General features: G+C 44.6%; 1 protein-coding gene across 13 annotated transcripts in view; it reads right to left on the bottom strand.

The window, feature by feature from the left end:
• gpsm1b (G protein signaling modulator 1b) overlaps nt 1-23,646 on the bottom strand; it is a 290,004-nt gene that overhangs the window by 20,826 nt on the left and 245,532 nt on the right. For 9 of the 13 annotated variants that reach the window (XM_080212356.1, XM_080212354.1, XM_080212357.1 and 6 more), the window contains 2 exons: nt 9,669-9,739; nt 7,488-7,679 (listed from right to left, as the gene is read on the bottom strand). In XM_080212356.1, coding sequence (XP_080068482.1) covers nt 7,488-7,679; nt 9,669-9,739 — 263 coding nt within the window. Of the gene's footprint in view, nt 1-1,675; nt 1,870-7,487; nt 7,680-9,668; nt 9,740-23,646 lie in introns of those variants that run through there. The other 4 variants (XM_080212360.1, XM_080212364.1, XM_080212365.1 and 1 more) reach the window with 2 other exon arrangements.

Here is a 23,646-nt window from a genome sequence, read left to right on the forward strand (position 1 = left end):
TCAGGGGGACTAGTAGGGTAAATATGTGGGTTACAGGGATACGACCTGCGTGGGATCGTGGTCGGTGCAGACTCAATGGACCGAATGGCCTCCTTCTGCACTGTAGGGATTCTATGATTCTATGAGTGCCAGCCTGACCCTCATTTAACAGTGACAGAAACTTGCAATCACCAGCAGGGCTCACTGGAGAATATTCAGGTGAAGGATCCCATTTTTCTTCTTATTCATTTGTGGGACATGGGCGTTGCTGGCTGGCCAACAATTATTGCCCATCCCCAGTTGCCCTTGGGGGGCAGTTTAGAATCAACCACATTGCTGTGGCTCTGGAGTCACATGTAGGCCAGGCTGGGTAAAGGTGGCAGATTTCCTTCCCTAAAGGACAGTAATGAACCAGATGGGTTTTCCCGACAATCGACAATGGTTTCATGGTCGTCAGTAGATTCTTAATTCCAGATCTTTTTTACTGAATGCAAATTCCACCATCTCTCGTGGCGGGATTCGAACCCGGGTCCCAAGAACACTAGCTGAGTTTCTGAATTAATAGTCTAGCGATAATACCACTAGACCATCACCTCCAACTATTGATCCATTACTGGATCATTTCAACTTCTTAAAATGTAACAAAAACTTGCCAGAAATGAAAATTATGCAGAACATATAGAACAGACCATTCAGCCCATCGGGTCTATCTCACTGTTCATGATTCCTTAAAGTTGCCTAGCCTATTTGTCTCAACTACTCCCTGTGATGGTGAAGTCCCCATTCCAACCAATCTCTGGATAAAGAAATTCACCTCAAATTCCTTATTGGATTTATTGGCAACTACGTTCAGGAGTTGTGCTGTTAGACAAAAACCGAAGGGGTTAAAAATTGTTGAATGCAGTGAATTAAGTACAGCACAGTTTCCTGGGAAGCTGCTGTGAAGATGTTTCAGTGCAATTCCCACACGGGCAGCACAAACAAGCTGACCAAGGGACAAGAGGATGAGAACTCTGAGAATCACAAGGTGGGAGCTATAACAACAGGCGTGGATGTTTGGATGGTGTAAACATATAGGCATATCTCATCAATAATTAGTCATTATAATTAGGTAAGCATCCAGAGGCAGTAACTGGTTAACGTTATTCACCTGATACAAATGAAATCATCAGAACTTTTGACTGTCATTGGATGTCAATGACTTCAGAACAAATGTATACTTCTGATTGGCATGTGCAAATTACTTGCAAGATAAGCAAAGGTATAACCGTGCATGCCACGTATCTCTCCACAATTCTGCACGCCACCTTGTGGAAGGCAACATTCCTCACTACGGCTTGAATAAAAAGTCGATTTAAAGTTTCGTCTGGTCTATCGAGGGTGCAAAGTATGCAGAGAGCAGTGAAATTCCGTATCAAAAACAACAAAATGTGTCTGAACAAATCACTTGTCTGAACTGTGAGCAATATAGAGGAGCTCAGTCTGAACTGGGGCTTAACTGCATTTCAATCTGGAATTGCAAACATTCCTATAAACCTTTTAACATCCCACACTGTCCTTTTAAACTGCACAATCATCAACTCGGCACAAAACCTCCAGAAGGCATTGTTCCCTCTGCTGGACTTGTAAACTGAATTGTATTTCAAGGAATTAATTATTCAATAAGTTTGTAAATGAGGATGGGTTTGGAACTCACCAGATGGAACTCAGTTTAGCAAACCAAACGACAGGTTTGGAGCACCGAGTCCAAGTACCTTTTGGAAGCAATAAATCCAGCACCACGTTGGAAAGAAAAAGCTTTTCAAAGCAGCATGAACTCTCTTCAAGAGCTGTTACTGCAACAGAGAAAATCCATTCTGTCTTCTCCCCGTCAGATCTTGCTCAGCAACCCGTCGCTGACTATCCCAAAGGTTCAACTATTGACTGAATAATCGCTTACATGGGCAGTGCCGAAAAACAAAGGTCTCTTCAAACCTGCACCCGAACTTTGGCATGCTCAGTGTAAATATTTGCTACCTCGATGTGGCCAATGGCAGCTGCCTGGTGCCAGCTAAAATTTCTGACTGCACTAAGCCTTCGGCAAGATCATTTGCTTTGGCGAGGTGCTGGAATACTTGCTGAATAACTCGACGGATAGGTTTCAGTCCCGGGAGGAGCGCCATGAAGAAAGAAGCATCTCAGAGGATGATGGACTTGGGGGCACAAAACTGAATGAAACAGCTGTCCAGCCGTATGCTCAGTTTAAAAATAAAAGAAGAAATTCCCGGTTAACGCCTCTGCAATATCAGAGTCCAGGTTTACTTAGGGAATAATCCGGCTGGGCATTGAATAAGTTAAAAACTTTGCAAAACAAAACAAATTATTCAGTCTGTAAAGGTAACGTCACCATTTTCCCAGATTTGACTTGATTTATTATTATCACGTGTGTTGATAATACAGTGAAAAGTATTGTTTCTTGCACGCTGTACATACTCTGCATAGGGAAGGAAAGGAGAAAGTGCCAAATGCAGTTTTAGTCATAGCTAGGGTGTAGAGAAAGATCAATTTAATATAAGGTAGGTCCATTCAAAAGTCTGATGGCAAAGTCTGAAGATCTGCTGAGATTTTCCAGTATTTTTTGTTTCAGATTCCAGCATCCGCAGTATTTTATGTCAATGAATGGGAGGCTGGTTTATATGGTGACCATAGGCTGCTCTCCCTATGTGAGGGCAGAGCTGACCAGTGGTGATTTAACCTGATGGTCATCACTGATCCCTAGAGTACAGGAAGAGGCCATTCGGCCTGCACTGACAACAACCCCACCCGGGCCCTATCCTTGGAATCCCACATACTTACCCTGTTCGTCCCCCATGATGCCAAGGGGCAATTTAGCATGGTCCTTCAACCTAACCCACACATCTTTGGGCCACAGGGGGGAAACCAGAGCACCCAGGGGAAATCTGTGCAAACACGGGTCACCACACCTCAAGCAAGGGGCAAAGTTGAGAAGGCAGGGCCTTTCTGAGTAACCTCGGCCAGTGCAGGAATTGAACCCACACTGTCAGCATTCTCTGCATCATGAATCAGTGTCCAGCCAACTGAACTAAACCAACCCCCTTCCTGTACACTAAACGGAAGCATACTATGCAGATATTTAGAGAATCAAAACAGCACAAACAGAGACCTTTCTACCCATTGCAGAGATGAAAGGGCTATCTGGTTAGCCCACTCCCACTGGTGTTTCTTCACTGGCTTTCAAGTATTTCCTCCTCCAATTTATATTGGATTGTCTTTTTAGAATTACCACTGACTTTGCTTCCACTACCTTCTCAGGCAGTGACATAGTTCCTATTCTCAGTTTTATCGCTTGTAGTTTTAAGAACCTAACAATTAATTCTCAATTTGTATCTTTTTCCATCCATCTGAAAGCTATTATCCAGTTGGACAGCCATCAAGTAAGGAGCATTCTTCCAAAGGAAGGGAGAGCTGCCATTTATGCAAAATGACTTCACCCTTCACATGCCTTTGCAAAATCAAATGAAGTATTAATCCAAGTGGACCTGCTCCATCTACTTTAGAAACTCAATTTACTGTGGATTAACGTGGCGATGGGGGAATATTGAAAATTCAACTTTCCAATTCAGGTTAGGATGGCACCATTATAGGCACTTAAATAATGCACATCAATGTTATGAAAGGGCCCAACCAGGAGAGAGGGTGAGGAGTGGGGGGTGACAGGGGGGTGGAGAGAGAGATAGAGAACGGGGAGGAGACAGAGAAGGGCCAGGTAGGGTCCTAGGGGGGTGGGGGGGGGGGGGGGGGGAAGGGAGGGAAGGGGGGGCGGGAGGGAAGGTGGGGGAGAGGGGGAGAGGAGGGAACGGGGGGGGGAGGAGGGAGGGAGGGAGGGAGGGAATGGGGGTGAGGAGGACCGAGGGGGAGAATGGGGGGAGGACGGGGAGGGTGGGAGAAGAGAATGCACGAAGAGACAGGGAGGACCGATGGAGGAGAGGGGGGGGGGGAAGATGATGAATGACCGAGCCTGGTTTCCACAATAGCATAGATTCCCAGGGCAGAATAATTTTCACTCCAGTGAGGGTAGTCTGGATTCAGTCAGGAACCAACGAAACAATTAAACTGAATCAATGACAAACAGAACAAAAAGGAATCTAATGGGCAGATGGAGCCAGATGACAAAATAGTCTGGCAGAAGAAATTTACAAAGCTCTTAAATTGTATATTGACAAGTTAATGCATGTGTGTGCGTGCCTGCCATTGAATTGCTGTTCCTTTTGCTGACTGATATTTCTCTCCAAAACAACTTCTGCTCAATGTGTCCCACCTTTGCTTTCTTCCATCTAGTCTCCATCACTGACTGATTATTCCTCCACATTCACTCTGGTGATTACTCAATGTTTTCTCAGTAATGGTGACCATGAAACTATTGTCGATTGTTGTAGAATTGGTTCATTGATATCCTACAGGGAAGGAAGTCTGCCATCCTTACCCAGTCTGGCCGATTTGTGGCTACAAACCCACATCAAAGTGGTTGGCTCTTAACTAACCTCTGAAATGTCGTGGCAAGCGACTCAGTTCAAGGGCAATTAGGAGTGGACAACAAATGCTGGTCCAGCCAGTGATGGTCACATCCCATGGATGGATAAAAACGTGATTTGGACTTGGGAATTTGAGGAATAGTGTCAGAATTTGTAGATGATATCCAAGTTGTGGGAAGGGGTGAGGAAGTTTACGAGGTATAATAAACTATGTGGTGAACTGCACCAAAGTGCAGAAAGAATAAAAGACTTGTAGAACCATAGAATCCCTACAGTGCAGAAAGGGGGCCATCGGGTCTGCACCAACTTTCCAAAAGAGAATCTTACCCTGGTCCACCCCTCTGCTCTATCCCCATAACGCTGCGCATTTAGGATGGCTAACCCATCTAACCTACACATCGTGGGACACCAGGGGCAATTTACCATGGCTAATCCATCTAACCTACACATCGTTGGAATGACATCTAAGCAGACACAATTGTACTTTAGTGAAATTTCTGCACCAACACTGGAGATATTGGCACTGTTCCCCCTATCTGTGATGCCTCAATCAAGGAGTAGGCAGAGAAACTTAATAACCAAATACGTTAAGCATTTTGTGCTCGGAAACCTTGAAGACAAGCGTGCAATGGCTTTTGGCTCAAATGCTTCAGTTGGTTGACCTGTGGTGGTCTAAAAACTTATCTGTTTAATTAAAAATCGTTGCCAATTACTAGAGTTAATTTGCAATCCATTTTCGGAAAAAAAACGCGTACTCAATCTGTTCAATTGTAATCAGCCACATTGAAAGACAAGTTCATGTAAAATTGAAAGCTTTCACGTGAAAGTTTACCCTAAGCATTATCCGTGTTTTCATTCATCAGATGGCTGGTGAGTAAATGAACATAATCGGATAGATTACGGGGAATAAATTTTACGGGCTAAATGGCTGTTCCCTTTTTCTACACCCTTCTTTTTGTGACACATGCAACAAATCACCTGTAATTGAGGCATCACAAATAGGGGGAACAGTGCGAACTTGTCAAGTGTTGGTGCAGAAATGTCACTAAAGTACAATTGTGCCTGCTTAGATGTCACTCCAACGATGGAGTGGGTGGATTGGGCAATGGTAAATCGACTCTGATATCCCAAGGTGTGTAGGTTAGATGTATTAACCATGCTAAATGCGCAGAATTATGGGGATAGAGCAGAGGAGTGGGCCTGGGTAAAATTCTCTTTCGGAGAGTTGGTGCAGACCTGATGGGCCTCCTTTCTGCACTGTAGGGGTTCTATAATTCTACAAGTCTTCTTTTATTCTTTCTGCACTTTGGTGCAGTTCACCACATAGTTTATTATACCTCACATGCTTCCTGAGCCCTTCCTGCAACTTGGATATCATCTACAAATTCTGACACTATTCCTCAAATTCCCGAGTTCAAATCATACTTTAACAGCCTACTTGAACCATCACGTGTGTAAGGGGGAAGTTCTCCTTTAACCACATGGAATTGAAGAAACGTAAGATGATCAGGTGGAAAAGACATCAGACTTAAGAAATATCCATTACCTTTAAATTCTGTTTCTGAAAAAAATTAGCTATTTGGGACATAGCTTATTTAAAAGCAGAATGCTCCACTATAAACCTGAATATTATTAGTTCCTTTTTGCTGTAGTGATTTCTAAAGTACAATTGTGTTTGCCTAGATGTCATTCCAACAATGTGCAGGTTAGGTGGATTGGGCATGCCTCTACGCTGTACTGGATGCCCACCACTGGCACACTCTGGGTGCAATAGGTATGATTGACAGACTGCATTTCACCAACTCATCAGTGTTACTTTAACAGCAACTCTCAAGCCTGCAACCTCCATCATAACTCACAAAGGCAAAAGCAGCCAGGTTGAAGGAGTACAATCACTTCCAAGTTCCCCTTTACAGTTGCACACCATTCCAATTTGGACAAGTATCCCCACCCCCCCATCCCAATCTTCGTTATTGTTGGAGTCCTGAAATTCCACTTTCAACACCATTAAGGGTGCCCAATCACTCCCTGAACTGTACCAATTGAAGGAGAAGGATCAACATGTAGGCGATAATAAATGGGCAATGACTACTGCCATGCCAGAGTCACGTGCATCCCAAGAACAACTCAAGAAAGATTTGAGTTTGTGCAGTGTTCTCCAGCAAGCTATTGGATTGCAAGGATAGCTGTGATAGCAATGCTCACCGCCACATTCTCAGGGCAAATGATAAATGAACCAGTGTCCTGATGTCATTTTGGATTTGCTCATGGGATGTAACCATTATTGACATGGCCGGCATTTACTGTTCATCCCTTATTGTTCTCCAGAAGGTGGTGGTGAGTCACCTTCCTGAATTGTTGCAGTCTGTGTGGTGTAGGTACACCCATAGTGCAGCATGGTTGACCCAGCCATGATGAAGGAATGGTAATTCTGATCTCCAACTCAGGATAGAGAGTGATTTGAAGGGGCTCTTGCAGTGGTGGTTTTCCCCTGCGCCTGCTGAATCTAGGCAGCAGAAATTGCGGGTTTGGAAGGTACTGCAGTGCATCTTGTAGATACAGCCATGACCCAGGGAGTGGATGTTTAAAGTGGTGGATGGGGTGTTGATGATGAAACAGGTGGCTTTGCTCTGGATAGTGTCATGCTTCTCAAGTGTTGTTGGAGCTGCACTCAGCCTGACAAGTGGAGGATATTCCATTACATTCCTGACTTGTGGCCTGTAGACGGTGGACAGGCTCTGTGGAGTCAGGAGGCGAGTTACTCACTGCAGAATTCCCAGCCTCTGACCTATTTCTGTAGCCACAATATTCATGTTTCTGGTCATACAGTGACTGATACAATCATGGGGCATTTAGTGATGTTAAGGCCTGAAGGACAGTGTTGGAAATGGTCATGGTCTGGCATGGTAAACACACAAATACTCTCACACAGTTACACAAGATGCCAAAAAGAGATGCAAAGTTCAGATTGCCTACCATTGGTGCCATTTGAACTCTGACATCGCTGGCGTCCACCAATGGTAATGATGCATTGGCGCCTTGCTTGTCTTCTGAGCTGGCTGTGCCCTCCTGATACTTCTTGTTCCTAAGTTGTCCGGCCCAGTGCAGCTTTGCTGTGTTCTTGAGATCAAGGGAATGGTGCTCACCAGCCACATCCCCATTTTGGTCCTTGATGATTGTAAATCAGACCAATGGAAGATTATGTAATAGATCTCAAAAGGCAAGAGTTTTGGCATCAATATATCTTACAAAAATCAAGAATTTTATTGCCTCAGAATGCAGATGCTGAACCATCAAAGAACAATTCAGCTCCCTGAAACCCCTGCATTAGCATCTTCATCCCAGTTCCTCACATGATGTCACAGCCTTACCAATTAAATGCAAAGCTATTAAATATCATTGTTGCAGTTTTAGAGAATTGGTGTATGTTGGTTTTCAGTGACCCAAGTTCTGAACTTCAAAAGTAGTCAGCGTGGCATTAGCACTGCTACCTCGCAGCACCAAGGACCTGGGTTCAATTCCAGCTTTGGGTGACTGTCTGTGTGGAGTTTGCACATCCTCCTCATGTCCATGTGGATTTCCTCCAGGTGCTCCGGTTTCCTCCCACACTCCAAAGATGTGCGGGTTAGGTGGATCAGCCATACTAAATTGCCCGTTATTGTCAGGAGGTTAGGAGGGTAAATATATGCGGTTACAGGGAAAGGGTCTGGGTGGGATTGTTATTAGAGCAGGTTTGATGGGCTGAATGGTGTCTTTTTGCACAGTAGGGGTTCTATGATCTGCAAATGGGTCACACCAGGAAAGCAACTGACCTCTAAGTGGCCTTCTCCAAATGTAATTTCATAGCCATGAATTATGTGGTCTTAAGGATCCTTAAAGACTTGCGTGAGTGAGTAACACGTGATGCCAATATCTCTCCTGGCAACTCAGGGTCCAATTAAAATAGTCAAGTCTGCTTTTAAAGACTATTCTTGATTTTTTTTTAAAGAATTAACAGGATCTGGGTATTGCTGTAATGTCTTTATGCATATCCCTAATCACTCTTAAAGAGGTGATGGTGAGCCATCTTCCTAAATACAACCAAGTAAGCTTGCTATGTCATGTCAAATGACAGTTAAGAGTCAATCAATGAATCTCAAGTTACATATAGGCCCGACCAGGTAAGCAGGGGAGATTTCTTCCCTGAAGGATATTAGTGAACTGGATCGTTTTTTGAGACAATATTGTATTCATTGTTACCTGATACTAGCTTTTCTTAGTGCTGACAAGAGAGATGCATTGCTGGAGCTTTTCCTCTTTCACTCATCAGCATGTATGCAAGAATACCAAATTTCAAATGATCACAAAACTTACAAGGAGAAAAAAATGTTCCAACTCTTTGAAATTTGGCATTCTTGCCTTTGTCCTGATGATTGCAAGATGCTTCTGCAAAATGCCTCATTTTCAGCAATATTCACATTCTGTACTAGATTTTTTTAAATTTAGTTAATTAACTGAATTTAAATCCTTAGCTTGGCAGGATTTGACCTCAAGTCCCCAGACCACTCGTCCAGGCCTCTGGAGTGATAGTCCAGTGGTAGATATTAAGTATTCTACCATATCTGCAAAAATATTCTGATTTAACAAAATCAAACTATACCAGCTTCAACTACTGATAACCTTCTCCCCCCTCCCCCACAGGTCACATAAATATGCCTTGGACAATTCCTCATCTTAACACTCATCTCATTCTGAATTCCAATGTTTGAGAAGATCTTCCTATGAATGGAAGAATTCCCAAATTTCTTACTTTTGACACCTAGATCACGCTCTCTTGCTCCCACTACATGGCTGGAATTCTCCAGTTATTCATGACAGTGGGACCTTCTGGTCCCACCAACGGCACACCCCCTGCAGTTGGCATCCCTGTGGCGGGGGCGCCTGATGGCAGCAGGACCACAAGATCCCGCCGCTGGTAAATAGTGCACTGCCTCCCGCTGCGAGAAACATGATGAGGGGAGGTCATAGAATCCTCCCTCACCCCATCTCTCCTCCCCTCTTGTCTTTTCTCTCCCTCTCTGCCCACAAGTCCTTCCTCAACAAAAGCTCATGAAATTCTAGATCGACTTTTCCTTGTGCTTACTCTTGATGACCCTCCACTGAAATAAACATCCTCACCTTCTCTGGAGAAAACTTGACCACATTCATGTTCTCCATGCTGTATCGAGTCACGATTCTTGGCCTTGCACCTAAAGTAGGACAACATCAAAAAGAAAATAGATTAGATTTATTCAAAATAATGTTGAGTCATGCATTGCATTAATCTTATTACAGTGAACTAATAAAGCTTCTATGCAGCAGACTGCACAAAACAAATGCCTGATATAAAAAACACTGCGGTTCAGTGGTAAGAATTGATAATTTCAACTTATTTTCCTTCTGCATCCCTCCTACATAATAAGAAACATAAGAAATAGGAGCAGGAATAGGCCATCTAGCCCCATGGCTCAACTTACTGGGTGACACTCAAGTGTGAATTGCTGGCAGGTCTTTCATTTAGAATCATAGAATCCTACAGTGCAGAAGGAGGCCATTCGGCCCATCGAACCTGCACCGGCCACAACCTCAGCCAGGCCCCATCCCCACAACCCCATGCACTTATCCTAGTTAGTGCCCCTGAACACGTGCTAAATTGCCCCAATCCACCTAACCCGCACATCTTTGGATTATGGGAGGAAACCGGACCACACGGAGGAAACCCCCGCAGACGCAGGGAGAACGTGCAGACTCCACACAGACTGTGACCCAAGGCTGAATTGAACCTGGGTCCCTGGCGCTGTCAGCCAGCAGTGCTAACCACTGTGCTGCATCAAATGTACAAGTTAGGGTCTAGGCTAACTTCAGAAAATACCTTGGAATTTCTGATCAGATCTCTCACGCAATAGCAACAAGGCAAAAAAGTCTTGCATTTCTACAGTGCCTCGAGGCCTTCTTCCCACTTCCTGAAATCACTCAATGTTTGTTCAATACTTGAGCTTCCCAAGATACTGGATCTCAATGCACCGCCCTCCTACAGCAATGGCTGTTTGTCCCATCTGGCATCATTTCACAGTGTGCTCAAGTGCCAGCCTAGTTATTCTCAATTCAATAAGACAATCCAATATTGTAAAGGGTGTGATAGTTTCTGTTCGGTGAGCTTGCATGCCCTGCTGGATTACTCAATAACAATTTTGACGATACCGTGCCTTTAAGAAATGTATTTGGGTCATATTCTTGTGCAGGATCTGTTATAGCAGTTCTACACACCTAATGCCATTCTGTCTACAGCCAGCATCCTGTATTGCTGCTGCAGCAGCGTAATTGCTTAATCTGAACTAATGCTGTTCAGCTGTTATTAATGTTCCTCTAGGACACTGCAGTGTTGGGCTTGATTGGGATGATTGATAGGTATGGTCATGTGATGGGATAAAGCTAGGCTTACACTAAATATTCAAGCTTAGATTCTGCTTCTGAGCTGGGAGAGTGCGTTGTCTTTCTTTTCTGTTTCTCAAGTCTGGAGACTGTGCGTTGCCAGAGACTAGGTTTACTTCTCTGAGGTTCTGTTGTTCTGAGTATACATCCTTCTCTGGAAACTGCTGTCTGGATCTCTGTCCAGAGGTATTAAAAGACTAAAATCTTGTACCCATGTAAGCATCTTTCTGTGATAATTGATTCTACATTAGGGATTTATGTCCATTAGAGATACTGTTGAATTGAAACAAATTATAGCCAGCTGTTAAGAATTATATTCTGTCATATTTAAGTATTCTAATTGATAAATGTTATGCTAATTCCTGTTATATTCTAACTGCGTTAAGTAAAATTTTGCTTTGATTAAAGCTTCCTAGTGGGTCACTTGAATCATACTGGGAGTGGAACACTTTATGCTCACCCTCTGCCAAAATCTAATGTGAAAGTTAGCATTTAGGCTAATTTCATAAAATACCTTGATGTTTCTGGTCTGGTCCCTAATACAATGGCAGCAAGGAAGAGGATCTTGCATTTCTATGGTGCCGTGCATGCTCCCTAGGCCTCCCATACATCCCCTGAGGTGTAATTCACTGTTGCAGTGCAAGAATGTTGCAGCCAGTTTTGTACACTGCAAGGCTCCACAGTAACAACATGATTAATGACCAGAGAATCTGTTAGTTGAGGGATAAATATGGGTTAGGACACAGAGCTCTCCTCTGCTCTGGTTCAAAATAGTGTCATGGCATCTTTCAGATCCACCCCCTGAGGAGGCAGGTGGTTTAACATCTCATCCAAGGGAATGGCATCTCCAACAGTGTAGTACGCCCATTGTACTACACTGGGGAGTAGACCTAGATTTTCTGCTCAAGACCCCAGACTTGAATCCACAACCTCCTGATTCAGAAGCAAGAATGCCATGGCTAAAACCAATGGCACAAAGCTCTGCTCACCTCAATACAAATAATGATTTGACACGAAGGGGACTGTTAATTGGACTCCAATTTTCAGCAAGATTGAGGCTTGCACAAGGCCAACGACAAATTCTAACAGTTGAGTGAAGTGTTGATTTATTTACCATTCGGTTCCCATTCTGATGGAGAGCAAACACTCCAGGATGGTGTTGAGCTCTCAATAACATGTTGATCGATGCCATTTACATGGATATTAGCTCCAAATGAATGAACTTGGCTTGGACGGACTTGCCAATCAGCTTGTTTTGGATTCATTTCTCATTTCAGTTCAACTGTGCAGTCTCACAGACGTGTTTTGCCAGGAGCAATCAGGAACAGAGCAGTCAACATTAGTTGATGAATTCCTCCACTTTCCAAATGTTTAATTTGCTCAATTATAAAGACCCAAATTGTCTAATGCTCACAGAGTGTGGGAGGGAAGTTCCTGAGCACTTTCGGCACGATGCTTAACGCAGATGCATCAAATTCCTGAGAACACCACCATAACAAATGGTTAACCTGTTGAAAATAATTCCATGGTCCTTCATGGGCGGCATGGTGCCACAGTGGCGAGCGCTGCTGCCTCACAGCGCCAAACAGCCAGATTCAATTCCTGGCTTGGGTCACTGTCTGTGTGGAGTCTGCATGTTCTCCCCATGCCTGCATGGGTTTCCTCCAGGTGCTTCCGTTTCCTCCCACAGTCCGAAAAATGTGCTGGTTAGGTGCATTGGCCGTGCTAAATTCTCCCTCAGTGTACCTGAACAGGCGCCGAGTGTGGCGACTAGGGGATTTTCACAATAACTTCATTGCAGTGTTAATGTAAGCCTACTTGTGACACTAATAAATAAACTTTAACTGTTAATTAGGCAATTTAGTTCATGGAATGGGGCTAATATCCAGTGGTCTCAGACAGGATGTGGGGAAAAACCACATTTTCCTTTGTGGCTCAGTGGGTACCATTCTCGCCTCTCAAGTCAAAGGATTTAGGTTCAAATTCCATACAGAGACTTGAGTGTATAATCTAGGATGCCATTCCATGGGACTGCTGCACAGTCATATGTGCCGTCTTTCAGACAGACATGGAAACTAAGGTGGATGTAAAAGTTCAAAAAACACTCGTTCTATAAGTAAGGGTGGCACAGTGGTTAGCAATGCTGCCTCACAGCGCCAAGGACCTGGGTTCAATTCCAGCCTCAGGTCATTGTCTGTGTGGAGTTTGCATGTTCTCCCCGTGTCTGCGTAGGTTTTCTCTGGGTGCTCCTGTTACCTCCCACAGTCCAAAGACGTGCGGGCTATGTTGATCGGCCATACGAAATTGACCTGAGCGTCAGGGGATCAGCAGGGTAAATATGTGGGGTTACAGGGACAGGGCCTGGGTGGGGCTGTTGTCAGTGCAGGTTGATGGGCCAAATGGCCTCCTTGCGCACTGTTGGAATTCTATGAAGGCATGATCTGATCAGTATTTAATCGTCTTTTTCCATTTGCAAATTGGCTGGCAAATTCCTCTACATTTTACTCCCCTAATTTCCTCAACCATAAAGATCAAAACTGTCCAATTCCCAGGGAGTGGGGAGAAAGTGTTCAACTGAAATCTCTAAAAATCTATTCTGGTGGCGTTCTCAGGAATTTGATGTATCCGCGTCAAGCATTGTGCTGAAAGCACTCAAGAACTTCCCTCCCAGTCTCTGTAGGCATTAGAGAGTTTGGGCCTTTATAATTGAGCAGATTAGACATTTGCAAAGTGGAGGAATTCATCAACTAATGTTGACTGCTCTGTTCCTGATTGCTACTGAACACCTCTGTGAGACTGCACAGTTGAACTGAAATGAGAAATGAATCCAAAACAAGCTGGTTGGCAAGTCCGTCCAAGCCAAATTCATTCAGCTGGAGCAAATATCCATGTAAATGGCATCGATCAACATGTTATTGAGAGCTCAACGCCATCCTGGAGTGTTTGCTTTTCATCAGCATGGGGACTGAATGGTAACTTAACCAACGCTGGTCAGCATGGTGGCACAGTGGTTAGCACTGCTGCCTCACAGTGCCAGGGGCCCGGGTTCGATTCCCAGCCTGGATCACTGTCTGTGCGGAGTCTGCACGGTCTCCCTGCATCTGCTTGGGTTTTGTCCGGGTGGTCTGGTTTCCTCCCACGTTCCAAAGGTGTGCAGGTTAGGTGAATTGGACATGCTAAATTCTCCCTCAGCGTGCCCGCACAGATGCCGGAGTGTGGCAATTAAAGGATTTTCAGAGTAACTTCATTGCAGTGTTAACGTAAGACTACTTGTAACACTAATAAATAAACTTTAACACTATGCTCAAGTACAAGATTGGCTGGAATTTGGGATGTCCAGAAGTTCTGCAAGGCAATAGATAACTGCAACTGATTCACAGCCCAACGGTTGAGGAGGTGAAAGGTGAATGCTCCTGGGACGACAAGTAGGAGTTGGCAAAGAAGCAATGGAGAGATTTTCTGTAACAGAAAATCAGCTCTATCCTTTGCATAGGGCAATAAGATATGGAAGCAGAGTTAGGCCATTCGGCCCATCAAATCTGCTCCATCATTTGATCATGATTGATATGTCTCCCAACCCAATTCGCTCACCTTTTCCCCGTAACTATTGTTCCCTTAGCAATCAAGAACCCATCTACCTCAGTCTTAAATACGCTCAATGACCTGGCCTCCACAGCCTTCTGTGGCAATGAATTCCACAGACTCACCACCTCTGTCTAGATCTCTCCCACCTCATTCACTTTCACTGGCTATGAAGTCAAGTGGATTGGATTAGCAATTTGTGTGAAGCACACAGGTTTACAAATCTATTGGAGAGGAGTAAAGATCTCAACTTGAAACAGCAAGCATCAAAATGCAATAGGCAATTTTATGATAAGAGAGTTCATTCATTCATAGGCTGAATGCCCTCTTTCTGCACTGTAACGATTCTATCGAGTTTACACCAACTCTTACACAGACCCTATCTCATATCCCACATACTTACCTAGCTAATAAACCTAACCTATATATCTTTGACGTGGAAATGCCGGTGTTGGACTGAGATGGAAGAGATCTAGACAGAGGGTGGTGAATCTATTCAATTCATTGCCACAGAAGGCTGTGGAGGCCAGGTCATTCAGTGTCTATAAAATTGAGATAGATAGGTTCTTGATTGGTAAGGGGAACAAAAGTTACGGGGAAAAGATGGGTGAATTAGGTTGAGAAACATATCAGCCGTGATTGAATGATGGAGCAGACCCGATGGGCCAAATGGCCTAACTCTGCACTCTGAAAGTTTGTGATTTCAAATAAACCTGTTGGACTTCAACCTGATGTTGTGAGACTTCTTACTGTATATACCTTTGGACAGTAAGAGACAATTCAGCATGGCTAATCAACCTAACTTGCACATCTTTGGTCTGGGGGAGGGAACCGGAGCACCCGGAGGAAATCCATGTAGACATGGGGGAAATGTGCAAACTCCACACAGACAGTCACCCGAGGCCAGAATTGAACCCGGGTCTCTGGCACATTGAGGCAGCAGTGCTAAATACGTGCCACCCATGAGCATTCACATATTTACGATGCCATTGTCCATTGAAAATAACAAATGGTGCCATAATGATAACATATAGCACCTTTAATGTAATGAAGCTTCCCCTGGCGTTTCACAGGAGCACTGAGGCACCAAGCCACAATGGGAAATTTTCGGTCAAATTGCCAAAAGTTTGATCAAAGAGGCAGGTTTTAAGGAGCTAGAGAGGTGTAGGGAGGAAATTCCAAGAGGTCAGGGCTGAGGCAACTGAAGACACAGTCACCAGTTCTAACTGGGAATACACAAGAGGCCAGAATTAGAGGAGCACTGATATTTGAAGGATTGTGGGGCTGTAGCAGGTTACAGAAGGGCAAGGCCATGGAGGAATCTGAGAACAAGGACGAGAATTTTAAAAACAAGATGTTGTTTGACCAGAAGTCAAGGTAGATCAGTGAGCACAGGGGTGATTGGGGGTGGAAGTGACTCTCACTGCAAGCGAAGACAAGGGCAGCAGAGCTTTGAATGAATTCAAGTTTACAATGGGTAGACGGAGAGAGACCACCAAGAATGTGTTGGAATAGTCAAGTTCTGAGGTAACAAAGGTATCGATGAGCGTTTTAGTAGCAGATGACTTGAGACAGGAGCCAAATCAGATGATTAAAATCTGAGGAGTAGACTATTCAGTGTGGTGGCCATTTATTTTGGGTCAGATAGGAAGCACACATCATGTTAAGCGTGGCAGTGTGTTTGCAAAATACCATGGCTGCAAGAGTAGATCAAAGGCCAGGAATTCTGCGGCAAGTAAGTCACGTCCTGACTCTTTAAAGCCCATCCACCATCCACAGGTTAGGAGCGTAATGGAATACTCTCCATTTGCCTGGATGAGTGCAGCTCGACACTATCAAAGACAAAGTTTGGTTGGCACCCCATCTACCACCTTCCCTCCTTCACTGGTACACAGTGGCAGCAGCGTGTATGGTCTACAAGATGCACACACCAAGGTTCTTTCCACAGTACCTTTACCATCTAGAAGGAAAAGGGCAACCGATGCATGGAAACACCACCATCTGAAAGTTCCCCTCTCCCCCACAGATGATGCTGACTTGGAAATATGTCGCCGTTCCTTCATTGCAACTGGGTCAAACACCTGGAATTCCCTCTCTAACGGCACTGTGGGTATGCCTACACCGCATGGACAGCAGCGGTTCAAGGAGGCAGCTCACCATCACCTCTCAAGGGCAATTAGAAATGGGCAATAAATGCTGGCATAGCAAGAGGCACCCGTATCCCACGAATGAATAAATAAAATGCGACCGGGTGTGACTTTGGCTTGTGGATTTCCTTGTGTACACTGGATGAAGTTGGAAAGAAGAGCAAAGCATTCTTCTGCGAACCTCTGCTGCCTCTCATTACACCGATGAGTGTTATTCCCCACAAAAGACACAGTTAGTTCGTTTGTGTGTCAGATCTCAATGTTTTGTCGACAGAAACAATTCTGACATCCTGAACACCAAATAACATAAAAATCGTACATGTCAATAAGGATCTTGAAGGTTTACATTGGGCGTAACTGGGAAATGTAAAGCTTTTCAGTGTCACACCTGGCCTAGGATGATGCAATGCCGGGAACCTTGGCTCAATTCCCTGCTTGGGTCACTGTCTGTGTGGAGTCTGCACGTTCTCCCCATGTCTGTGTGGGTTTCCTCTGGGTGCTCTGGTTTCCTCCCACAATCCAAAGATGTGCTGGTTAGGTGGACTGGCCACATTAAATTGTCCCCTAATGTCCCGGATGTGTAGGTTAGAGGGATTAGCGGGGTAAATATATGGGGTGATGGTGATAGAGCCTGGGCGGGATTGTTGTCAGTGCAGACTTGATGGGCTGAATGGCCACCTTCTGCATTGTAGAGTTTTTATGATTAATTGCATTAAATTATATTTGATAGGAGAAACTTTTTCAAACAAGGACAGTAGAGAGTACAAGAAACATAAGATATATGAGCAAGAGTAGACCACACGCCCCACGAGCCTGTTCCGCCATTCCAAGCGATCATGGTTGATCTGGGATAAGATCTGGGAAAACTCAGCTGGTCTGACAGCATCGGAGAGATACAGAGTTAACATTTTGAGTTCAATATGACACCTCTTCAGGTTCCGAAGAAGAGTCACATGGATGTGAAATGTTAACTGTTTCTCTCTTCACAGATGCAGCCAGTCAGCTGAGATTCTTCCAGCATTTTCTGTCTTTATTTCAGATCTCCAGCGTCTGCAGCAATTTATTTTTAATTATGGCTTCAGCCCCATTTTCCTGCCTTGCCCACCCCCATGCCCCTTGATTCAGAGGGGCTAAATATTTGTCTGTCGCAGCCTTAAATGTATTCAACGATGGAGCAACTACAACTCTGGGATGGAGAATACCAAAGATTCTCCTCCTCGCCTCAGTCCTAAATGATTGTCCCCATATCCTCAGGATGTGCCAGTGTTTCTGATTAGGCATGTATTTGAAAAGGAGACTCTGCAAAAAAAATTTGTTCATGAGATGTGGACATCGCTGGCTGGGCCAGCATTTACTGTCCATCCCTAATTGCCTTTGAAGGGGCAGTTAAGAGTCAACCGCATGGCTGTGGATCAGTGGCACAGTGGTCAGCACTGCTGCCTCACAGGGATCCGGGTTCGATTCCCAGCTTGGATCACTGTCTGTGTGGAGTCTGCACATCCTCCCCGTGTCTGTGTGGGTTTCCACCGGGTGCTCCGGTTTCCTCCCCCATTCTGAAAGACATGCTGGTTAGGTGCATTGATTCGAACAGGCGATTAGGAGAATTTCACTGTAACTTCATTGCAGTGTTAATGTAAGCCTTACTTGTGACTAATAAACTTTAACAGTTATACCATTGAACTAACAATGCAGAGATCATGAACACAAGCCCAGCCATGCTAAGTAGATCACCTTCAAAGCCCTAAAAAGACTTCTCAGTCTTATTTTCAGAGCAACCAGGGACAGGTAATAAACTGTGCACGGACTTGCCAGATCACACTTGCCCCAAGAATAAATAAAATATTCACAGCCGTTTGACACTGAGATACAATCAGTATGAGATCACTTACACCTGTCAAAATGATGCCGGATTTGAGAGGTCTGGATCCATTCTGTGCTTTACAATCCAACCAGTGTGAATCATATGCAAATAGCTAAAATGTAAAGTGCTGTACATATACGAAAGGAATCTCACCTATTAGGATCACATTTAACCTTTTTGCTGCTGTATTTCTCTACTAATTGTCTTTAAAGTTTATTAGACACTTGTAGACTTACTTTAACACTGCAATGAAGTTACTGCAAAATTACCCTAGTCGCCACACTCCAGTGCCTATTCGGTTACACAGAAAGAGAATTTAGCATGGCCAATCCACCTAACCAGCACATCTTTCGGACTGTGGAAGGAAACTGGAGCACTCATAGGAAACCCATGCAGACACGGGGAGAATGTGCAAACTCCACACAGACAGCGACCCTGGGCTGGAATTGAACCCGGTCTCTGGTGCTGTGAGGCAGCAGTGCTAACCATGCCGCCCACTTCTCTTAGGATGTTAATTCTTCCTGGCTACAGGTGATGGCAGCACTTGGAGCCATGTGGCATCTCAAGAGAACCTGTGCAGCAACTGACTGCAAGAGGGAAAGAACTTGCATTTATATAGTGCCTTACTCAACGTCCAGGAGGTCCCAAAATGCTTTATAGCCAATGAAGCATGTTAAAGTGTGTTGTGATCCAGAGATGTTACAGCCAATTCACTCTAACAAAAAGTATTCACAAAGCAGGTTTGTGAGAGGACCATAAAACAAAATGTTGTTGGAGGAAACAAGTTTAGAAAGGACTTGGATTCGGTCCTCAAAATATCTACAGTGCAGGAGGAGGCCATTTGGCCCATTGAGCCTGAGCTGAGAACAATCCCACCGGGGTCCTATCCCCGTAACCTCACATTTATCCTGCCAATCCCCCTGACAATCTATCATGGCCAATCAACCTAACCCGCACATCTTTGGAGTGTGGGAGAAAACCAGTGCACCCGGAGGAAACTCGTGCAGACATGGGGAGAACGTGCAAACTCCACCAAGACAGTGGCCCGAGGCTGGAATTGAACCCAGGTCCCTGGCGCTGAGAAGCAGCAGTGCTGACCACCATGCCATCCTCTCCACTAGATAGGGAGTTCCAGGATTCGGCAACCATCAAAGTCATGGTGACATACGCCCCAAGCTGGGACGGTATGCACCTCAGAAGAGGAACCTGGAGTGGATGTGCTCCCATGCACCTGCTATGACATTAGGTGTCAAAATCTGCTAACTGGTCAGATATTGGTCCCCAAACTCTGGAAATGGTGGAGAGAAACATCTTTGTTACAAGTAACTGACTCAACGTGGTTCTGTTGGCGAGAGCTTGCAAACAGGTTGCCTGCTCAGTCAGGATTGGCTTGTATCCAGGGACAGACAGAATGTGGCGTCAATGGGATAAACAAATTTGTTTGTGGTGTACATTGTCCAACTCCACTCCAATACTAGAGTCACAACTCACACGTAAATTTTAGTCGAAGTTAATTAAGGGAAGAAAGGAGAACTATTTTGATATCCAAATTACACTCTTACTGTGTGTTTGGCCATTACCAAATGGCAGATTTCAGAGTTGGCTCCAAATCAGCATTCAGGACTGATGAGATGCTCAGAGTCAACATTCGATACAGTTTCTTGTGACAGACTGTGACTGCTATTTGCCAATTTTGCAAACTGGTCATAGAAACTAGAAGCGAGAGAAGGCCATTTGGCTTTTCGAGTCTACTCTGCGATTCATTATGATCATGGCTGATCATCGAATTCAATATCCTGATCCACCCTCCCCCCATATCCCTTGATTCCTTTAGCCTCAGGAGCTATCTCCAATTTCTTCTTGAAATCACACAACGTTTTGGCCTCAACTACTTTCTGTGGTAGTGAATTCCACAGATTCACCACTCTCTGGGTGCAGAAATTTCTCTTCACCTCAGTTCTAAAAGGTTTACCCCTTATCCTCAAACTGTCCCCACTTGGTGGCACCTGTATTTCTTGGCTGCAGTAATATACTGGAGAGGAATATACTAGGAATAGGAACCCTGGCTGACTTTTTAACCCTCCCTCCCTCCCTCACAATGTTCCTTATTGTTGTCAACTGTAGCTAATAGTACCCCAGCTAAGATGAGTTGAAGGTACAGACCCAATCTGTAAGGCTTAATTTCACATATAGCAGCAAAGTTAACAAGCACATCGTCCGAAAACTGCTGGGGAAAGAGCTAATAAGTCAATGGAAGTGTGTGATGTATATTGGAACAGCAGTAGATTACTACGATGGCACAGTGGTTAGCACTGCTGCCTCACAGTGCCAGAGATCCGGGTTCTATTCTGGCCTCGGGCCACTTTCTGTGTGGAGTTACAAATCGTTCTTGTTTACACAAGGAGCAGCCACTGGTGATCTGAAACTTGAACTTCGTTTCAGCTTTAGAAGACTGCCCGTAGAAACATTTCAAAATGCTCCTGGCTTTATATCAAAGCAGAATGGCTGAAGGTATCAGTAGCATAGTGGTTAGCACCGCTGCCTCGTAGCACCAGGGACCCGGGTTCGATTCCCGGCTTGGGTCGCTGTCTGTGTGGAGCCTGCACATTCTCCCCGTGTCTCCGTGGGTTTCCTCCGGGTGTTCTGGTTTCCTCCCACAGTCCAAGGTTGTGTGGGTTAGGTGATTTGGCCATGCTGAATTGCCCCTTAGGTGACCTAAGATGGTTAGGTTAGATGGATTACCCATGGCAAATGTGTGGGGTTAAGGGATAGGGCAGAGGAGAGGGCTTGGATAAAATACTCTGTCAGAGAGTCGGTGCAGACTCAATGGGCCAAATGGCCTCCTCCTGCACTGTAGGGGATTCTATGATACTCAGCCCCTCAAGTCTGAGTATCTGTCGTTCAGCTAGATCATGGCTATGGGACGGTCAGTGGCATAGTGGTGATGTCACTAGGCCGGTAATCCAGATGGCCAGGTTATTGGTCTGGAGCCATGGGTTCGAATCCCACCACGGCAGTGGGTGGAATCTGAATCAAATTACTGAACTGGAATTGAAAACCAGTCGCAGTAAACCATAACTGATTGTCGCAAAAATCCATTTGTCCTTTAGGGAAGGAAATCTGCTGCCTTTACCTGGTCTGGCCTGGCCTGCTCCTAATTCCCCTCCGAAATGGCCGAGTGAGGCACACAGCTCAAGGCTGATTAGAGATAGGCTGGCTGTGTCAACATCGCCTATGAACCTTGACTGAATAAATCTTAAAAATGGGACGATCTGTAAACTTTTTTTTTACTCATTCATGGGATGTGGGTGTCGCTGGCAGGGCCAGCATTTATTGACCATCCCTGAGGGCATTTTAAGAGTCAACCACATTGCTGTGGGTCTGGAGTCACATGTAGGCCAGACAGGTAAGGACGGCAGATGTGATATGGTGTGGGTATTCATTCAGTTCAAGGGCAAGAAACGCTGCCCTGACCACCAACACCCCCATTCTATGGAAGAATCAATACGCCTCAACAAAGAACTCAGCCTCTGCGTGAAGCAGCAACATCACTGCGCCAAGGATTTATTTTCATAAAATATTGATTGGAAATAGCTTGAGGATGGTGCAAGTTTGACCTTTTTTTTGTCCCAAAATATAGCTGTGTAGTTTATCATTCAGTCCAAGCAATTCTGCTCTGCGTTTTAAAAAAAAGGTTATGGTTTTGAGGCATTGTAATCTGGGCTGATACTTCTGTGCCAAGGAAGAACCTTTGGAGATGCAGGCCGGATTTTTACCTCCTCACCTGTCCCAGAATTAGGGAGGGCGAGGCTCGCGGAACGGAATTTTCCATTGGTCCCGGGCAGGATTATATGAGCCTCGCCCAAGCGAGGTTGTAACATACTGGAGAGGCTGACTCCACAGAGGGGGATTAAAATAAGGCCCCATTGTCTCCCTCAGATGGATGTAAATGATTCTTCAACACCATTCAATAAAGAGCAGAGAGTTACTCCTGATATCCTGGCTGATATTTATCAGTCAACTAACATAATTAAAAACAGTTATCACAGCTCTGCCACATTTCCTACACTGCACTAGTGTCTGCAACAGCCCTTCATTGGCTGCAAAGTACTTGGGGAATTCCTAATGACATGAAAAGTATTAGAAATGCAAGCCTTCCTTTCTGTGCAGGAAGCGTGGCTTGGTTGCAAGGCCACATGAAGAGTTCTAGTCGACATTCTTCCTATTACCAGCCACAGTGTCCGTCCAGCACTTAATCCTCGGCACAGTTCATCTCAGAGCCCACCTCTACTTGGGTGATGGCACATCTTTACTTCAGTGGATGGACACGAGTTACAATCTGGCAGACCCTTCTCAAGTTACTTCAGGGACTGAAAGAAATGACCGAGAAGTCACTGGGGAGAGACTGCAGTCGGCTAACGGACATCTGACACGTAAACAGCACCAGAAGAACTGACATCAAGCACTGTATGGCTCTGTGTGTGCTCACTGGCACAGGCACAATGTAGAGGCAGCTAACGGAAAACCGCTGGAACGTTCTTAATACAGTCTTTGTTCTTTTAATTCAGGATCAAACTGGGTGAATTTTGAGTTTCAGAGGTAACAGTCACAGTAAATGATGGGACAACTCATTTCCCCTCACTACTTCAAAGTATTGAATTAGTTCTTGTCCCTTTGGGGTCCAGATCAGAAACTTCAAAGTATATTATCAAGTTAGCCTATAGAACCCAACAGTTTTTGATTTTGGCATTAGTGAGAGCATAATGTGTTTCACTCTAGACGTATTTCTATTGACCTGGTAGGAACCTTTTATTAAAACAAACTTTATTTAATACAGTTAAAATATAAACAAAAATAATTAACATAACTTTTATTAATTTAAATCTTAAACTTGACACGGTATAATTCGTAACAGCTAGCTATCTCTGTAGTTCCCATGTAAGCAATATCACCACAGGCATAAATCCCTCTTCAAAATAAGTCAGCACAAAAAAAATGATATGCTCATGTTGGTGCTACGTTTCCAGTGTTTTAACCCCTCTGGACAGATGCAGAAAGTCAACTGTCTTATGACTCCCAAACAGGAGCCTCCATA

The sequence above is a fragment of the Carcharhinus amblyrhynchos genome, chromosome 25, assembly GCF_965287045.1.
Source record: "Carcharhinus amblyrhynchos chromosome 25, sCarAmb.v2.hapA, whole genome shotgun sequence".
Taxonomy (NCBI): Eukaryota; Metazoa; Chordata; class Chondrichthyes; order Carcharhiniformes; family Carcharhinidae; genus Carcharhinus; species Carcharhinus amblyrhynchos.